The sequence below is a fragment of the Fukomys damarensis genome, unplaced genomic scaffold, assembly GCF_012274545.1.
Source record: "Fukomys damarensis isolate Sample0158 unplaced genomic scaffold, DMR_v1.0_HiC HiC_scaffold_39, whole genome shotgun sequence".
Taxonomy (NCBI): Eukaryota; Metazoa; Chordata; class Mammalia; order Rodentia; family Bathyergidae; genus Fukomys; species Fukomys damarensis.
In genome coordinates this window covers 10232597-10249186 of record NW_022900951.1, presented here as the reverse complement: position 1 = coordinate 10249186, position 16590 = coordinate 10232597, and the positions used below count along the sequence as shown (strand labels likewise).

At 43.8% G+C, this 16590-nt stretch overlaps 1 protein-coding gene across 4 annotated transcripts in view; it reads left to right on the top strand.

Annotated features, from left to right (window-relative positions):
* The first annotated feature begins 9274 nt into the window (after positions 1-9274).
* Positions 9275-16590, top strand: part of Gpm6b (glycoprotein M6B) — a 41227-nt gene continuing 33911 nt past the window's right edge. The window contains exon 1 of one of the 4 annotated variants that reach the window (XR_778329.2): positions 9275-9672. Coding sequence is in view for 2 of the 4 variants with exons in the window: in XM_010613946.2 (XP_010612248.1) it covers positions 9612-9672 (61 nt within the window). In the remaining 2 variants the exon portion in view is untranslated. The remainder of the gene's footprint in view (positions 9673-16590) is intronic. The other 3 variants (XM_010613946.2, XR_778330.3, XM_010613947.2) reach the window with 3 other exon arrangements.

Genomic DNA, 16590 nt, shown 5'->3' with positions numbered 1-16590 from the left:
CAAATCAAACTTTCTTTTCGGGGGGATACCAAGGATTGAACTCGGGACCTTGTGCTTTAGAGGCAGGTGGCAGCACCAATGAGCTAAATCCCCGGCCCCCAAATTTTCTATCTATATGTTGATTATTTCAGCTATTTCGTTATAGCAACAGAAACTCACCAACACACCTACCTTAAAAATAGATTCAGCTGTTCATCATGTAGAAATTCTGAGCATACAATTATAGGAGAAACTACCCAACCTGTCACAAGGTTTGGGCTGTGTAAGCAGGAACCTGTCATCTGCTGTGCAGATCCCAGCGTTGACCACAGATTTTTCAGGGAACAGTGATGTCGGCTCAGGAAGACGCAAACGTAGTGGGCTTGGGGAGTGCACGTGAATCCGCTGATGCTCTAGAGCTGACAAAGCTTCTACCTGATTGAATAGCACTGCACACTTTCAGAGAAAGGGGTCCTGGTATCTTAGTCCAAAGAGTTCCCAGAGCTCGGGAGAACGTACCCCAGGGATGTCAGAAAGATCTGGTGAAAAGCTAAGTTGACCTGCACACGAGCAGATGACTTTGGTCAGTTGGCACAGTGGGAGAGCTGGGCCCGTGCTGCAGCTACTGGCTGCAGTGCTCTAGACCTGATGCTTCTTTCTTCCTTATGACCACCCCTCTTGACTGGTCACTAGGGCCACTGGACCTTAGAGCCGGGACAGGCTTCACAAAGCATCTTATGTGATCATTCATTATCTCCCTCCCTCCCTCCCTCCCTTCCTTCCCCCCTTCCTTCCTCTTTTCCCTTCCCTTCCTTCCCCTTTCTCTCACCCCTTCCCTTTCCCTCCTTCCACACCTTTGTTTGTGTGTGTGGTACTGGGGATTGAACCCAGGGCCTCTGTACTGAGCTACATCCTTAATCCCTTTGTCTATTTTCGATTTAGAAAATAAATAGGGATCTCACTAAGTCACTAAGTGGCCCAGGATGGGCTCCAACTTACAATCTTTCCTGCCTCGTCTTCCCAGAGTGCTAGGATTCCAGCTTGTCCAGCCTTCTCAAGATGGGAAAACACAGGTCTTGGATGGAAGTTGCTCAAGACCCTGTCTCCGGCAAGTGAGATAGAGCCAAGAGGAGAAGCCAGAACTTTGCATTTTATTCTCAATTGTCAGAGCCAATAGTCTCAACAGTTTTTGGAGATCCTAAGTGTTTCAACAGGGCTCAATCCCAAATGTGGGTACAGTAAAGCTTTTCTCTGTGTGCATGTTTATAGTGAGCTCTCCCCTTTCCTTTTACCCACCATCTATTGGACCATGAGCCTTCACTTGCCTTGTGCTGCAACATGCATAAGTTTATGAATTGTAGTTGAGCCAGTAAGGGAGGGCACCTGTTACTCTCTCTGGCAGCCCGGTCTGCTGTAGAGTCATTAGGCTCAACCCCACCCCTCACTCCATGCCACAATGGAGCCACAGCAGCCCCCGCCCTTCAGCCTGCAGTGACAACATACTGGGTCAGGCCTCACCAGCAGCACTACAAAACTTGCAGAGCCCGATGCAGAATGAAAATGCAGGCTACTTGTTCCAAAGTTAGCACAATGGTGCTGTTCCAGACACAAAGCTTTCCCCTTTCTTCTTTCGTTTCTCTGTTGACTTGTCAGGGTGTTTTCACTTCTCATCACTCTAAGTAAAGCATAATTGAATTTCAAATTAATTAAAATAGTTACTGTAGATCTGATCATACCTATCCTGTGTGGTATATGTTTTAGGTGAAAACATGAGTGTATTTAACATATATGTGGGCTTGCTGAAATTGTGCAATTTGTATCTTGTAGCTGGTATATGTGTGCTATTCTAACCAGAACAGTGGAAATGCTGCACATAACCAACTCAAGTGTTTTGATTTTACTTTTTTTTGGGTGGGGGGGCTGGACCCAGGGCTTCGCACTGAGCTACATCCCCAGCCCCTCCTTTTATTTTTTATTGTGAGATAGGGCTTCCACAAGTCATAAGTTGCCCAGGCAAGGCTCAAACTTGCCTTCTGTCTGCCTCAGCCTCCCAGAGTGCTGGGATTACAGGCGGGAACCACCCCACCTAGTTTATTCTGAGAATTTTTATAGCCTGGATGTCTTAAAAGTTTAATCTTGAGTTTGAAAACGTGTGTCTTCTTGAAAGCAAGCCAAAGATATTGAGATCCACCAACTGGGGGCAGCCTTTCTGGGGAGGGGACACTGTTGAAGGTTAGGTTTAGTCCAAGATGTTGTCTGCAACTTGGGTGGGAGACAAGTGAAGCCAGGCAAGTGTCCTCGCAGGGGGGAGAGCTGCTGCCTGGAGAAGCTGGCATCAATCACCGAGAGACACGGGCTGGTTAGCAAGGCTGCTGTGCCGGCAAGAGTGGGCAGAACCCACCTTGGAGAAGAATCAGAAGCAGTGGGGTGAGCAGATGACGTGAGGAAAGTCCCCAGCAGAACACACAGGGTCCCCAGCTGTGTAGTCGGGCCACTGCCTCTTCTGGGTGAGAGAGTCCGCCAGTCACTGTGGGCTTTGGTGACATGAAATGGAGCATTCCAGAGACAGTAGCTGAGGCTCAGAGCTTACGAAAAGGTGGTCACGAGGCCTGCCCTTGTCGCCTTGACCTGGTGCGTGCTGGGCAGGCGAGTTAATTGGGAGCTCTCACAGGAAGAGCCCAAGGACTGTATACGCTCTTAATGAGCACCCCACGGGATGCATTAATTAGCAGGAAGGTGGTTGTCAGGCCATCAGCTGTCCATCTCCTGACATTCGCCTGTGTACACACGAAGAAGCATGGAAACTTTCCTTTATGCAAAGCACTGAAAAGAACCATCATTGTCTGTTCCTGCTCTTTCTGTTGGATTTTATTAGACACGGTTGCATTATGTTGGGGTCTGTTCCCTGGGATGCTGATGCATACACTAATGCATTGTCTCTCTCGCTCCCTGGGGTGTCTGATCCTCTGAAAACTCAGTCCCCTTTAGGTGCGGAGCAACCCAGAGTCAGGCCAAGCTGCTTGCCTTGCTACAGCTGACGCCATTCTACTGCCGTTGCATCACCCAAAAATGGGGCTGGTGGCCCTCCCTCCAAGGGCTGTGATGTGGACCAGGCATTGTCCAAGGTGACATGTTGGAGTTGGATAGACTTTGCCCTCTACCCGCGTTCCTCCATTCCAGTTCAGAGGGGGACGCATCCCCCTTGCCACCCACTGCTGGCCACTTGCCTCTGCTATGATCTCAAGCCATGTATGTACCCCACTTGTATCTTAGATCTCTCTCACCCCTGCCTTTCAACATAGAACATTTGGGGGCACTCTCTTCCTGACTGCGGTCGGCTGTTTCATCCGCCTGCACCTTCCCCTTGCTCCCACATTTCTTTAGCAAGTGGGCTGCGCTGGCTTCCTTCTCTTCCCTTTCCAGCCCTTTGCGCGGCCCCTCTATAAACTGCTTACCATTTCTGTCTCTGTGCTGACGCTGGCAAGGAAATTGGAATTTTCCATCTCAGTGCTCTTTGCCAAGTCCTCGCCTTCGGGCTGCCTTGAGTGTGGAATACCCCCTCCTTATTAAAATTCCCTCCTCCTCTGCAACAGGCTCTGTCCTGGGTCTTCTCCAGCATCCTCTGCATCCTTTAAGGTTGGCTCTTCCATAGCAGTTCCCTGCAATTGGTGGCACTCACAAGATTTTCTTCAATAACTGGGCTTTCTCTACTGTTCACGCCCGAGTCTTTATCTTCAAACTCTCCCCAGCTTGAGTAGCTGCGTAGATGTGGCTTGCATAGCTTCCACACGTAATAGTCAATCTCACCCAGGGGGTACTGAATTGTGATCTCTCCCCGTCCCCAAATATGTCAACATCCCAAGCCCTCATTCCCGTGAATGGGTCTTTGTTTGGAATGGGTCTTTGCAGACATAATCAAGTCAGGACAGGGCCATATTTGATCAGGGTAGTCCCTGGTCCAATATAATTGGTGTCCTTATGAGAAGAGATGCAGAGGTAGACACAAGGATACCATATGATGCCAAGGATTGACGATTGCCTCTAGAGGCTGGAAGAGGTAAGGAGGGACCCTCCCCTACGTCCTTCAGAGAAAAGGTGGCCTGCTAATACGGTGGATTTGGACTTCTAGCCTCCAGAACAGTGAGGGAACCATCTCTATTGTTTAAAGCCACTCAGTTTATGCTACTTTGTCATGGCAGCCTAAAGGGGTAGTAAAAGGATCAAGATGCTATATGTCTAGGTACCAGTTCCCCACAATGAATGCATTTATTATATATCACAAACAGATACTAATAAAAATTTTAAAAGAAAACCAGCACATCACCTGGTCTCCTTATATTCCCTACAACACCCTTTATCCTTCTAGGGATCCAAGCTGAAGGTCTGGGGGTCAACCCTGAGTCCCTGATCCCTCGCTTTGTTGCTCGCTGTTTTATTCTGCCCCAGCTGGGTTAAAGAGTTTCTGCATCTTCCTCTGTCAAGTGGAGTCACCCTGACTCTCGTCTCTGTGGTCTTACCCATCTGTCCAACTGCCCACTATACACATTTCCTAAAATAGCTGTGGCTGTGTCACTGTCACCACAGCACGTGTTACATGTTTTGTGTCCCTGCTTGCCTGCAGCAGCTGGCTGCATGACGCAGTTACCTGGGGATATGTGACAGCTCTCAGGCCCACCACACACCCCTTTCTCGCCAGTCCCACTCTAGGTGGCACCCAGCATTAGTACTATCGGGACTTGGCAGGTGATTGCAGGGTGCAGCCAGGCTTGAGAGCCGTTGGTCGAGAGGATCACATGCCCAAAGGAAGCCACAGGGAAGTAGAGAGATTTAAGTCGGTGGTTTTCAACTGGCGGTGATTGCACTTCCGGGACACGTTTGGCAATGTGTTTAGTTGTGAGAGCTGGGGCAGTGATAGTGGCGTGAAATGAAGAGAGGCCAAGGATGGTACGAAACATCTATAGTATCCAGGAGGGCCTCACAGCCAAGAAGATCCAGCCCCAAACCACTCATGTTAGGTTGAAGCTCACCTGATACAAGAGATGGGAGGGAGGCAGCGGTGCTGACCGTGGCTTACGACAAATACACGTGGTCCCCACCAGTGAGGAACATGCACACGCCCCCTCACAGCACAGTGTGCCCATTTCTCAGCCCGGTAGCTGAAGATTTTCTTGCCATGCCTGCATCCATGACATGACCCCTTGGCCCAAGGCCACCAAACTTGCTCTCCTTTTGGAAATGAGGTCTAGCAGAGGGTTTTCTCACCTGGAGAGAGAGAGAGACTCCTCACATCTCAAGTTGGCTTCTATCAAACTCAGCAATCACTGTTTTGGCAGCTGCTGAAGCTCTTAAGGAGGACACTGCCTGTCATTAAATAAACAGCTGATTAGGGTGGGAAGCAGTTGGCCTGAAAGAGACTACACGTGTTCTTGGAGTTACTGACGTTGGCCAGCTTGGCCCAGTGGCCTCTTTGGGAACCACCTGTACTGTGAGAGAAACACTAACGTCGACACCTCGTGCCCAATGGCTTCACGGTCTCTACCTCATCCACTTCTGCTTGTCACTTCAGCTCTGAGCTGTGTGAGACGTCGTTTCCCACGAAGGACAGTAAGGCAGGCATGTAGGACGTGAGGAGGAAGAACATCAAGGAAGAGGAAAAGGAGTGTGAAATCAAAAGGCATTTTTCAAAATTCCAAAATCCTACCTTAGAGGAAAAAGTGTTTAATTGTGTGAATTGAGAACCAAGGCATTGCCAAATTGATAACACTGTGGGGAAGTCTGGTTATGGGAAGGGCCTAGTTCTAGGCAGTCATGTTCTGCGCTTTCGGCTCTCTTCTGTTTCTAGCTTCTGTGTTTCATAATTTAGGGACTATTTTAAATAGCATGGAATTATTGATATTTTGGATATTTTATAAAAAGTATATTTTGGGCCTTAAATATGTTACTTACAAATTCTTAGCTGGCTGGGGTAGTACGTACCTGTAACCCCAGCACTAGAAGGCTGAAGCAGGAGGATTACAAGTGTGAGCCCAACCCTATCTCTGAATAAAAATGGACTGGAGAGTAGCTTAGTGCAAAGGCCCTGAGTTCATTCCCTAGTACTGAGAAAGAGAGATTTCTTGCTCTATTGAATTCTATTTTATCCAAGGAAAGAGAAGGCCCAGATATTTGCTACTGCCAGTAGAAGTAGTGTGAAAATAGTCATCCAACAAAAATGGTCAAAATACCAATTCAACAAAAATTTGAAATAGTTCATTTCAAATTCATTCACGTAGGTGTGAGGGGATTTTGTGCTTGACCATGAAGCGAGGTTCTTTGGTTCTGGCATCATTGCCCTGAGCATTGATTCCCTTTGAGGGACAGCGGGACAGGATCATGCTAGCGCATTCTGCATGTTCCACAAATGTTCTATAAAACATGAAAATTGCAGAGGAATAAGTAGTTCGAAGAAATGTGAAAACATCCCTTCTTGGTGCTTAGTGAGTCCTTACCAAGGAGTCATTTTGAGGCCAGAAGAAACTTAAAGGGCAGTTCTAGCAAACTGGGCCAAGTAGGCATTGAACACTATCTCTGGTGGCTGTGTGACTGGGGCAAGAACACTGGCTGAACAGTCAGGCAGCATAGAATGGCGCATACAGCAGGCACTTACGGAAGCCTCCTCCGGCCCAAGTCATTGTCACTGTGGTGCTGTAGAACTTGTAGCGGTGGGAGTGGTGTGGTTTGGGAGAGTTCTGTGTCCCCTTAGCCTGGGGGTCACCTGGAGGGGACGTGACAGTGCCCCGCCTAATGCTTCTTGTAGACATTGGCACCTGTGAGAGGAGCCGCTGTGTGAATCTGCGGGTCACCTCAGGCAGTCTCAGCACGGTCCCAAGGTTGGATCGCATGTACCCACTCTGGCAGGGTTAGTAGTCTGCTTCCAGAAGCGTCTGTCCTGTCCTGCAGTGTGGGGCTCAGAAAAACATTTTCAGTTCTGGGAGACATTCATAATCAATCATTCTCTCTGTCCAGCTTTGTAGGTTAAAAATAAATGAATACCTGGAAGATAATAGAAACATATGTTCAGTTTTCTTTTGTGTTGTCGACAGTTTTTCTATGACTTTTTTTTCTCATTTAAATGGTCTTTCGTAAACAACAGCGAGACTGAGGCTACTTATGAATCAGTATAGTGGGAATTTCCTAGAATTGCCATACATCATTGCCCTAATGAGAATGGTGAAGTTGCGAAGAAGGCAAAAATGACAAATTGTTCATCTTCCTGTAGCTTTTCAGGGTGAAAGTAGATGAAGGTGGCAACCTGAGGATTTGTGACTATTTTATCCAGTTGTTTTGATTTCTTTTTGTCACTATGATACACCGCTAAGACTTGTCCTTACCTTTAGAATGTCTTCTGTATTCTGCCTTCCCTCTTGTGTCAATACTCAAATAATATTTCTAGCTAGGTGCAGTGTCCTATGCCTGCCACTGTGGAGGCTGAGGCAGGAGGATCGTTTGAGCCCAGGAATTCATGGCCAGCCTGGGCAACATAGCAAGACTCTGTTGACAGACAGACAGGCAGATAGACAAAGTTTTTAATCAATACCATAAAATTATTCTACTTTGTCAATAATAGAATTGAATGATTTCGTTATATGTTTTTAAAAAAACAATGGCATAGCTAATCACAATTTTCTTTTGTGCTGAATTGGATTTCATTTTGGTTTTAATTTTCATTTGAACTGCTAAGGGGAACAAGCACAAAGCACACACCAGTACTTGCCACCTTCCTGTCTCAATGGACCTAAGAACTCTTTGCAAAGCATGCTTAAAACTTTCCCATTAAGGCACATCATGGGCTTTTCCCATGAAGGTAGTTATATTACAAAGGACTCTTTTTTTTTTTTTCTCACCTCAAGTCTCCGATTTTAGGCTGCCATGCCTCTGGATGCCCTTCCCAGGAGACAGTAAGATTGGCAGAGGCCGTCGTTTAAGGGCATAGTTGGCTGTGGGCGTGGTCTTTTAGGACAATGGGGAAAGGGAAAAATGAGATGTAAAACTAAAGGGAAATGTTGAAGCTGGCTCAGCTGGTTTTCTAAATCTTTTCTTGTTTAACAGGCCAGAGGTATTGAATGTAAGGTTTGGGGGATTATCGAAAAACTGATGCATTAAGAGATCAGGTTGGCAGAGGATTTTGATTCAAAATCTTACACTTTTTTTAAAGGTGTTGGGCAACAGACCCTCTGAACTGAGCGAGCAGTTTGAGGAGAGGTGTTCTCCAGCTTGTTTTCGCCCCCAGGATGGATGTTAAGCATAGCCAAGTTGCAGGCTCACTCAAGTCAGGGAGGCCCTCGCCCTGTGGTTATGCGTTCTCATCTTCCTATTGCATGTGGCTTTCTATGATTTCTTTTTAAACAGGGAAGAGGAAGGTAAATGGGCCAGCCAAATGCACTAAAAGTGGTGTCGAAATTAGCAGTGCTTGTGAACATGTGGCTCAGAATCATGACCAAGGCTTACATGCTAGGGTGGCTTAAGGACCTTGGTCCAATACTATCTGAGTATGCAGGGAGGCTTGTGAAATCGGTGATGAAAATCCTCACCACGGGTACTGTAGCCTCAATGGTGAACACTTAAAATGCTCTTGCAAATGCCCTTTTGATTTTGAGTGAGGCGTTTTAACGAATAAAACTCCATCTAGAAGGAATCACACTTGATTTTAAAAGATGTTGGTTTTCATTCAGAAACCACCAAAATGCCTGTTAGCTATGCTTATTTTTATGCTTGTGATGCTTATTTTTAAGGAAGGAAGGGTGCCTTTTCATAAACGGGGCTTGACTCAAAGTTTCTCTTCTTATCACAAATATTACTTGCTGACAAAGGAGTGGCTTCTACTACTGAATTGCTACATTGCGATTGTTGAATCCATATTTGGATTTTCTTCCCGCATGTGTAGTTATACCTTGTCTTTAATTTATATTTAAGCAAAATAAACCTACCTGTCTAGGGGTTGTTTTAAAGAGTAGCGTTTTAAACAGTAAATAGAATAGACACCGGGGGCACATCCTTCAGATATGTTTTACATGTGTTTGGGGATAGATTGAGGGAGTAAAACTGTGCTAGCCCATAACAGGGTGGCATGGGAAAGAGGACACACATTCTCCCGAGAGACGACATACACTGTGGCCAACCAAGTCACGTGGTGGGAGGGGGCTCTTTTCTTTCTCCTCCACGGCCCTTCCTCTGATGTCACCAATCTATTCTTTCCTGGAAAAATTAATTAGTATTCACTGGGTGCAGTTGGCAAGAAGAGAGGAGGGAGGGGAGAGAGAGAGATCTTAAGAAAGAGAGCAGATCCTCCCCCAGCCGCATTGAGAGTGGGGGTACAGTCGGTGCAGAATGGCTGTTTTATAACTGGGATCCTTGGTGACGTATGGCTGCCGGCTTCTTGGCAGCTGTCTTTATGGACCAGTAGGCAGAGCAAAATTGACGCTGACAAGACTTTTGCATCTTGGAAGGGACTGTAATCTACTGTAGTGAAGAACAGAGCCGCTCAATCAGGCGGGTGTAAATAAGAGACGGAGGGGAGCCCAAAAGAAAAGGAAGAGGAGGAAAAAAAAAGTGTGTGTTGGGGGGAGCAGGCAAAAGCATTTTTGGTGGATGGTATGAAGCCAGCCATGGAAACTGCAGCCGAGGAAAATACTGAACAAAGCCAAGAGAGAAAAGGTACCCAGCGCTCTGACAATAGCCTGTTTAAAGCTTTTCACTGAGGGTGCTTGAAAAGGGTTAGCCGGGTTTTGTCCCTCTTTGAAAATGGCTCTGATACAATCCCTATGGCATGAGCTTGTTTTCAGGATTGTGGTTCCCTGTGAGCTGATGTTAAATTAACAGAGCAGCCTCTCGGCAACCTATTCCTGTTGTAAATCTTTCTATGGAACTTGATCTTTCACAGAAGAATGTCCGTAGTTTGTCACCTTGGGCGGCTGGGCTGGGGAAACTGTCTTTTTATGAGTTTCATTAATCATAACCGAGGTGCTATGTTCTGCATGTGATAGTCCAAGGACATGGAATGTGTGTCCCTTGTTAATGCCAAGGAGGGACTAGAGGGGCATGCATGCTAATTACGCTTTGGTTCCACTAATATACGGTAGTGGTTTGGACCTTCTCTGATTTTCTTATCTAACATGATTGTTCTTTCCATGTATCAGGCCCTGACTGTGACATGTAATAATCATTCATACTTGGAGGCTGGTGCTGATGGGATAGGGGTCTTTTGCTACTCGCAACGTAAAAGATTTGGGGTAGGAAAATTGTTAAAGATCTTGTTCCTTAAAGGCAATCTTAGACCACGTCACACTTCTGAAACATAGAGTAGCTTTTTCAAGAAATTGGTATTTTCGTAGTAAGATAATGGCAGGAAATAGAAGGTAAAAATTAATCTCTCTTTTCCTGAATCCCAACTGACGTCAAGTGTGATTGCCCCATGGAATCAGGTCAGCCACTGTTAGGTTAATGGCATCGCACGGCATTGTAATCGCTTTCCCTCACTTGACGTTGTTAGACGATCATAAATGTGCAAAAACATAGTTCTATAGCAGCAGTGACTCTGATATCAAAAGCCAGCATGCTACAGTTATTTCTCAGGGCCCTCAAGCCCAGTGACAGTCATTAAACTATAGTAATTTTCCAGGTTGAAGGCACAACTACATTTTCCTTGTGACTATGTAGGTTGAACCAGATGAAATTGCTGATAGTCAACCATTTTAAACCTAGGAAAAGCACAACTCTGTGTGGTTCAACTTGAGAGCATGCTGGGGTAAAGGCTCCTTGTTTTTATATAGAATCTCCATATATGTTGACATTTTATCCTAAATGGACCAATTACATTTTTAAGTTTATTTTTTAAAGTATGATAAAACACACATACCATTAAGTTGCCATTTTAACCATTTTTCCATTTTAGAATTCAGTGGCATTGAGCATACAGCAGTTTAATTTTCAACTTGGTAGTTTAGTTCGATCCTTTTATCAAACCACCCTGTCTTTTCTTGTAGGTGTCTTTTTTTTCTTTTTTTCAAATCTGTGTGAGTGGCCAGGTGGCAGTATGAGAAGCTCTTGGGAATATTCATCAAGCTGAGGAAGTGAGATAAAAGTTTAAAGATTCATGTCCATGATCAGAGACTAAGTTGATTGCTTATTTGAGGGGTATAATAATGTAATAGCATTATCCTTAAGAAATCTATCACAGTTTATAGCAATTTGTTCGCTAAACTAGATGATTTTGTTTCCTACGTAGTTGTTTTTACTGATACAATGTTTGCCTTTGGCAAATAAAACCATTTTGATCACTGCAGAAACATATCTTTCGTGTTTTTCTCTCTAAAGCAACCAAAGGATATATAACCACTACCCAGCCCTTCCTAAACAATTGTGTATCTTATCATCATTTTGTTTCATGGACTGTTATTAATTTTATGCCACTTAAATATTATTCAATCACAGGCCTACAGGTTGCCACTACATTGCTAACAACCTGTATACGAAAACTCACCAGCTGCAGTTTTAGGGGCAAAATTAAAAGTGAAAAAATAATTCCTGGAGGAACTTTTAAAATTACCAAAACTTACAAACACTAGCTGTTTACTAAATAATTCAGAAACACGAAGTGATGAAAAAATAGTAGCACACATATAATGGATACATGCTTGAATAAGAATACGGACCAGGAAATTATTGATTTTTACTGATTATAGCCACAAGGATTGTGATCATTTCGTGTCCTACCAAAATGTTGGCCTGGGGCCGGGGATTTAGCTCAGTGGTTCCGCCGCCTGCACAAGGTCCCAAGTTCAATCCCCGGTACAAAAAAAAACAATGTTGGCCTGGAGGAGGGCGGCTTTTCTGCTAATGTTCCTTTAGATGAACAAGTTCATAAACCAGCTTCCCAGGGTCCGGACTCACACAAGTGTCTCCACAGCTCCCCTAGTTTGCTTGCCTGTTGTATTAAGTTCCCCATAAAACAATAGCCACAGTGATTGCGTGTGTTCATTCACACCCGCAGTCCCTCTGATTTATTTTCCAGTTTACTGGATAAACGCTTATTTCGTTGAAATTAATCTTTATAGAATTGCCGTCATTACTTACAGAATGCATTGTATCATCTTAGAGCTGGTGGCTATCTACCACCTCCATTCTTTTTTTAAGCCATTGCTGAGTGGCCCTCATTTCCTAAATTTAATCCTAAGCATTTGTCACTTCACATGGAGTTTTTTATGCACATGGAATTTTTCTCCTCTGTTCCTCTTTTCTCACTTGTTTTCAGTTGTTGGTGACAGGGACAGTGCTTGTCCCTTAATTCGGGATACAGTTGTCCATCGGATAGCTGGTGAATTAATAGCTTTGGGTAATTATTATGGTGTCTATTAAGAATATAAATGAAGCTCAGGTTTATAAATTGGCCTTAGCTTTTCTAGTCTGTGTCCTTTCCCGGGAGGGAGTTCCCACAGGACAACTCTTCCCAGCCACTGTGATTCACTAACTCCTACCCTGAGAGCTATTTCTTTAAAAACTAAATCAGAATGCCTTTGTTCCCTTTTGAACAAAAATAATCCAAGTCTTTATAAAAGGAAAGCAGTTGTATTTTTGAAAGTGCCTCATTGCTTTTTTCACAGAATACTACTGGGTAACCAAAATTCACAAGAACTGTTCAGTAAATATTCAGGGATTTTAAAAGGAAAGCAAGCAGGCTTTCTCGGATGAATGTACAAAACACTCGCTGATTTCAAATGATAGTTTTTAAATTGAGAGCATTAAATTAAATCAAACTGTGAGGAGTGGATAAGCAGATTCACTGAAAATGGAATAAGTGCAGAAGTGAGTAAGACAGAATCAAAGGAAATAGATCATGGGGTCCAATAATAAAAAGATGGAGAGCTAGGCTTCCATTTATTTCAGTTAAATATTAGTTGATGTCAATTCATTTGTGAAAACAGATGCATCTGGAATTGTTAGGCGCATGTAATTACTAGGGAGAAAAACAATCCCAGCAACTCTTTATACTCTGTTATGTACAAAAATTTTTTGAGTATCTGTGGTGAAAATTATTTTTATTATGTGTAGGAAATTGGATGCTACTGAAGTAATTACAGTCGTGCTAGTTTAGCTCTTATGAATCATGGCTCAAATAAATTCTAGAATCCAGGCATCAAACTGAGTTCCTAACCACATAGGAAGAAAAATATAGTCAATTGGAAATAATGTTTAATTTAAAATAAATTGCAGGGTATAGTCAGAGTAAGAAATGAATTCAAATTATTGACTTGTGCTAGCAAGTTTGTTTTAATGTTTTTATCAAGTATATATAATTTCTTACATTTTTAAAAAAGTTAACTAAACCTGTGTGCCTTTGGATGGCCCTTTTTCACTCAGGGAGAAAAGTGCTTCTCCATGTTCTGAGCTTGTATGCTATAACCCAAAGGGATGAAGTTGACATTTCGGAATGGTCTTTGAGTTAGTTAATTTCAATTGACATTTTCTGACTTGTTGATATGAATATGGACCAGAGAAAGTTTTAGATTATTCTCTGTAAGAATTTGCCAGGGTGGACATCTGAAGAGGCGGTGTCTGGGGACTAGGCCGTGAAGTGGCCAGCCAGAAGGTGCAGGACACATGTGGTGGGTATGATGTGACATCCCTTGGGGACTTTTTTTTTTTTAAGAAAAATTAAAAGTGGAGAAAGATCTGAAAGAGCCATTTGGTGATCTACTTTTATATCATCAATTCCATGAGCATGCTTTTCCAGCTCCTTGCTGATCCTTTAGAAAAAGAATTCTGGCCTATTTCTGGAAATTTATACTTGTATTCCTTGAAATTGAATGTAAATCTGAATTCAGATTGCAAGTCTAAAGATCCCATTTCTCTGTTACTTGGAAGTACGGCTCAGTTTAGAGTAAATGAGCCCAGTAAAATAATCTGTTAGTCTTGCTACATCTGAGAGCATGCAGTACAGCCGGTGTCCTTATGATGTCAACTTCCCCTCACCAGGACCGGAGATGAATTGGATTGTTCCAAAGACACCCCCTTGCTTTCCTCTCCTTTGGACCAGATGCACATACACATAAGATGACTGGCCAGGAAAAGGGGTGGCTATGGGGTGGAGGAAGAGCCAGATGCATGTTGGCTTTGAGAGAGGGAGGCTCCGATCCCAGCTTTGCAAATGTGCTTTGTCATTTATCATTTGTTTATTTATTTATCCATCCAATAATGCTCTCCTTTGAGATGTCATCCTTTCCTGTCCTCTCAGCTTATGTTCTAGGAGTGGCAGGGAGCTAACCCATCTTAGGTACCACTAGGAATATAATTGTGAATTTAACCATAATTTTGCTGGTTGGTGGCAAATTAAGTAACAGAAGGTGGTGCCAAAGAGGAGAATCTTGATCCCTAGTTATCCCAGCAATATTTCTTTTCAGGGCATGTAACAAGAGAAAATGAAATAATGTGCTATTTTACAGGCTGATTGTATGGAATGCATTAACTGCTTAATATAGTCAAGCCTCACTATACTATACCCAATGCCAGGGGTTCACATTCCATTTCCATAAGGAGCTGGGTAGAAAATATTTTGGGCTTTGCAAGTCCCAGGGCTCTGTTGCACCTGCTCCGATCTGCCATTGCAGCATGAAAGCAGCCATAGATAGTATAGAAACAAATAGCTGGGACTGGGTTCCAGGCAAACTTTATTACAAAAATAGATGCCCATGGTTTGCCAGCCTTCACTAAATTCTGTTGTGATAGCTTTCCTTTAATATTTTAACTAATAACTAAAAATGAAGGATGACCACTCGATCCCTGAAAGACCTTGCCCAGCCAAGATGGTCCTTCCAGGCAGCTCAGTGTGTGTCACTTAGTTCTTTCCAGTGTTAATTTCCTAGGCGCTAAAAAATCCTTCCAGTCTGCAGTTTTGCTTGATCATCCCTGTCACTGATCACAGCAAGCAAATGGGGGGAAAGGTAATGAGTCATTGTTTTGCTTTCCTTTCCTCAATTTCTCATTTGTGATGTGGCTGCCTTTGGCGATGACCACTCCATAAGCCTCCACCACTCCCTTCTCCTCTATCTTCTGATCTCAAAGGAAGAACCTTCTGCAGAAGCCATTGCCTCGTTCTTGTCAGATGCCTAGATAGAACAGGACCTTTAAAAAACCACTTGAGCAGAGGCTTTATCTTGTAAATCAAATGACTCTTTCTCAGTGGGGGGACCCTGTCCTTAGAATAAAATGTGTATTGTGACCTCTGAGATTTAATAAATAACATTAGATTTAATGGTTTAATTTCAGCTTTGCTCAAGAGTATAAAATAGAAGTGGCTTTCTTTTCTTTCATATCTAAAGATTTACTATTGTCAAAAGGCCTCCCCAGAAGAATTAGTCAAAGGAATTCGAAAACATCTATCCACTTGCCCAATCCTATCTCTGCATCTGCTGGCTTGCCATATTTTTATTCTAGGTTAAGTGTCTCAAGCATGGCTGCCATTTGTTTTATTTTATTTTTCTCAGAAAACACATCAATGTTGCAGGGGGTCCATGGTTTTTCATTGTTGTCACCCAGCAGCCAGTACCTGAATGCCTGGTATGGAGGAGTCCTCTGAATCACATGGCCTGGCTAGGGTGGAAGTCAGCAAGGTTAGGGGGCCACTTCTGGGCCACAAGTTGCCAAGGTGTTCCTTTGCTTTCAACCAAATATTCATTCAACAAATAGTTATTGGGTACCAACAGCATGCTGGGTGTGTAGAGATACAATGTGAAAAAAGCAGATGAGTCTCAGTGGTAAAGTGCTTGCCTAGCATGCATAAGACCCTGGGTTAGATTCCCAATGCATACCCCACCACCACCAAAGAAAATGTTTATATTAAGAGTGATAGAGCTACTTAGAATCCACTTGCTTGGGGGACAATGAGAGGGGCTCACAACCTCTCCACCAAGAGAAAATTGACTGTACCATGAAGTAGACTGACCTTCTGGCTGTTTCCACCAGCCTAGCTGCATTTCTTTGCTTCAGAGAATGGAGCACAACATTTGTCCCCAAGAATCTCTTAAAATAGTAAATATCTAAATCCAAGGAAGAGTGAGAGTTTAGGACTTTCACCTTGAATTCATATCAATATCTGAGGACCTGGACCTTTCTTTTGGAAAATACACAGACCCAGCTCACCTCCATGTGGACCTCAGAAAAAACTCTCCTTTCGTTTAATGCCTCTGCGAGAACAGAAAACTTCAGCAAGTGTTCAGGCTTTGAAGGCTATGGTATTGTTGAAAGTGCGCCCTCTAGAGGTCGATTGCCCAGGTGCGCGCCAGGTTCCTCTGCCCTGTGGCTGAATTATCATGAGCCGGTGACCCTTCCTGTTTCATTGCTCTGTTTTCTTCATTTGTCAAGATGGAATAATGATTTCATAGGGTAATTGTGACAAATGAAGTAACAGGTACCATGTGCTTCACATGACTAGCATATCCTAAGCCCTCCATCAATTATAGCTCTGGCCATCATTACTGACAGCAAAAGGAAAAAAGTTTAATTGTGCAGGTCTGATCTCATCCAAGTATCTTTAATTTTGCCTTTTTAACAAGGCATTTTTATTTTACCTTGGAACCA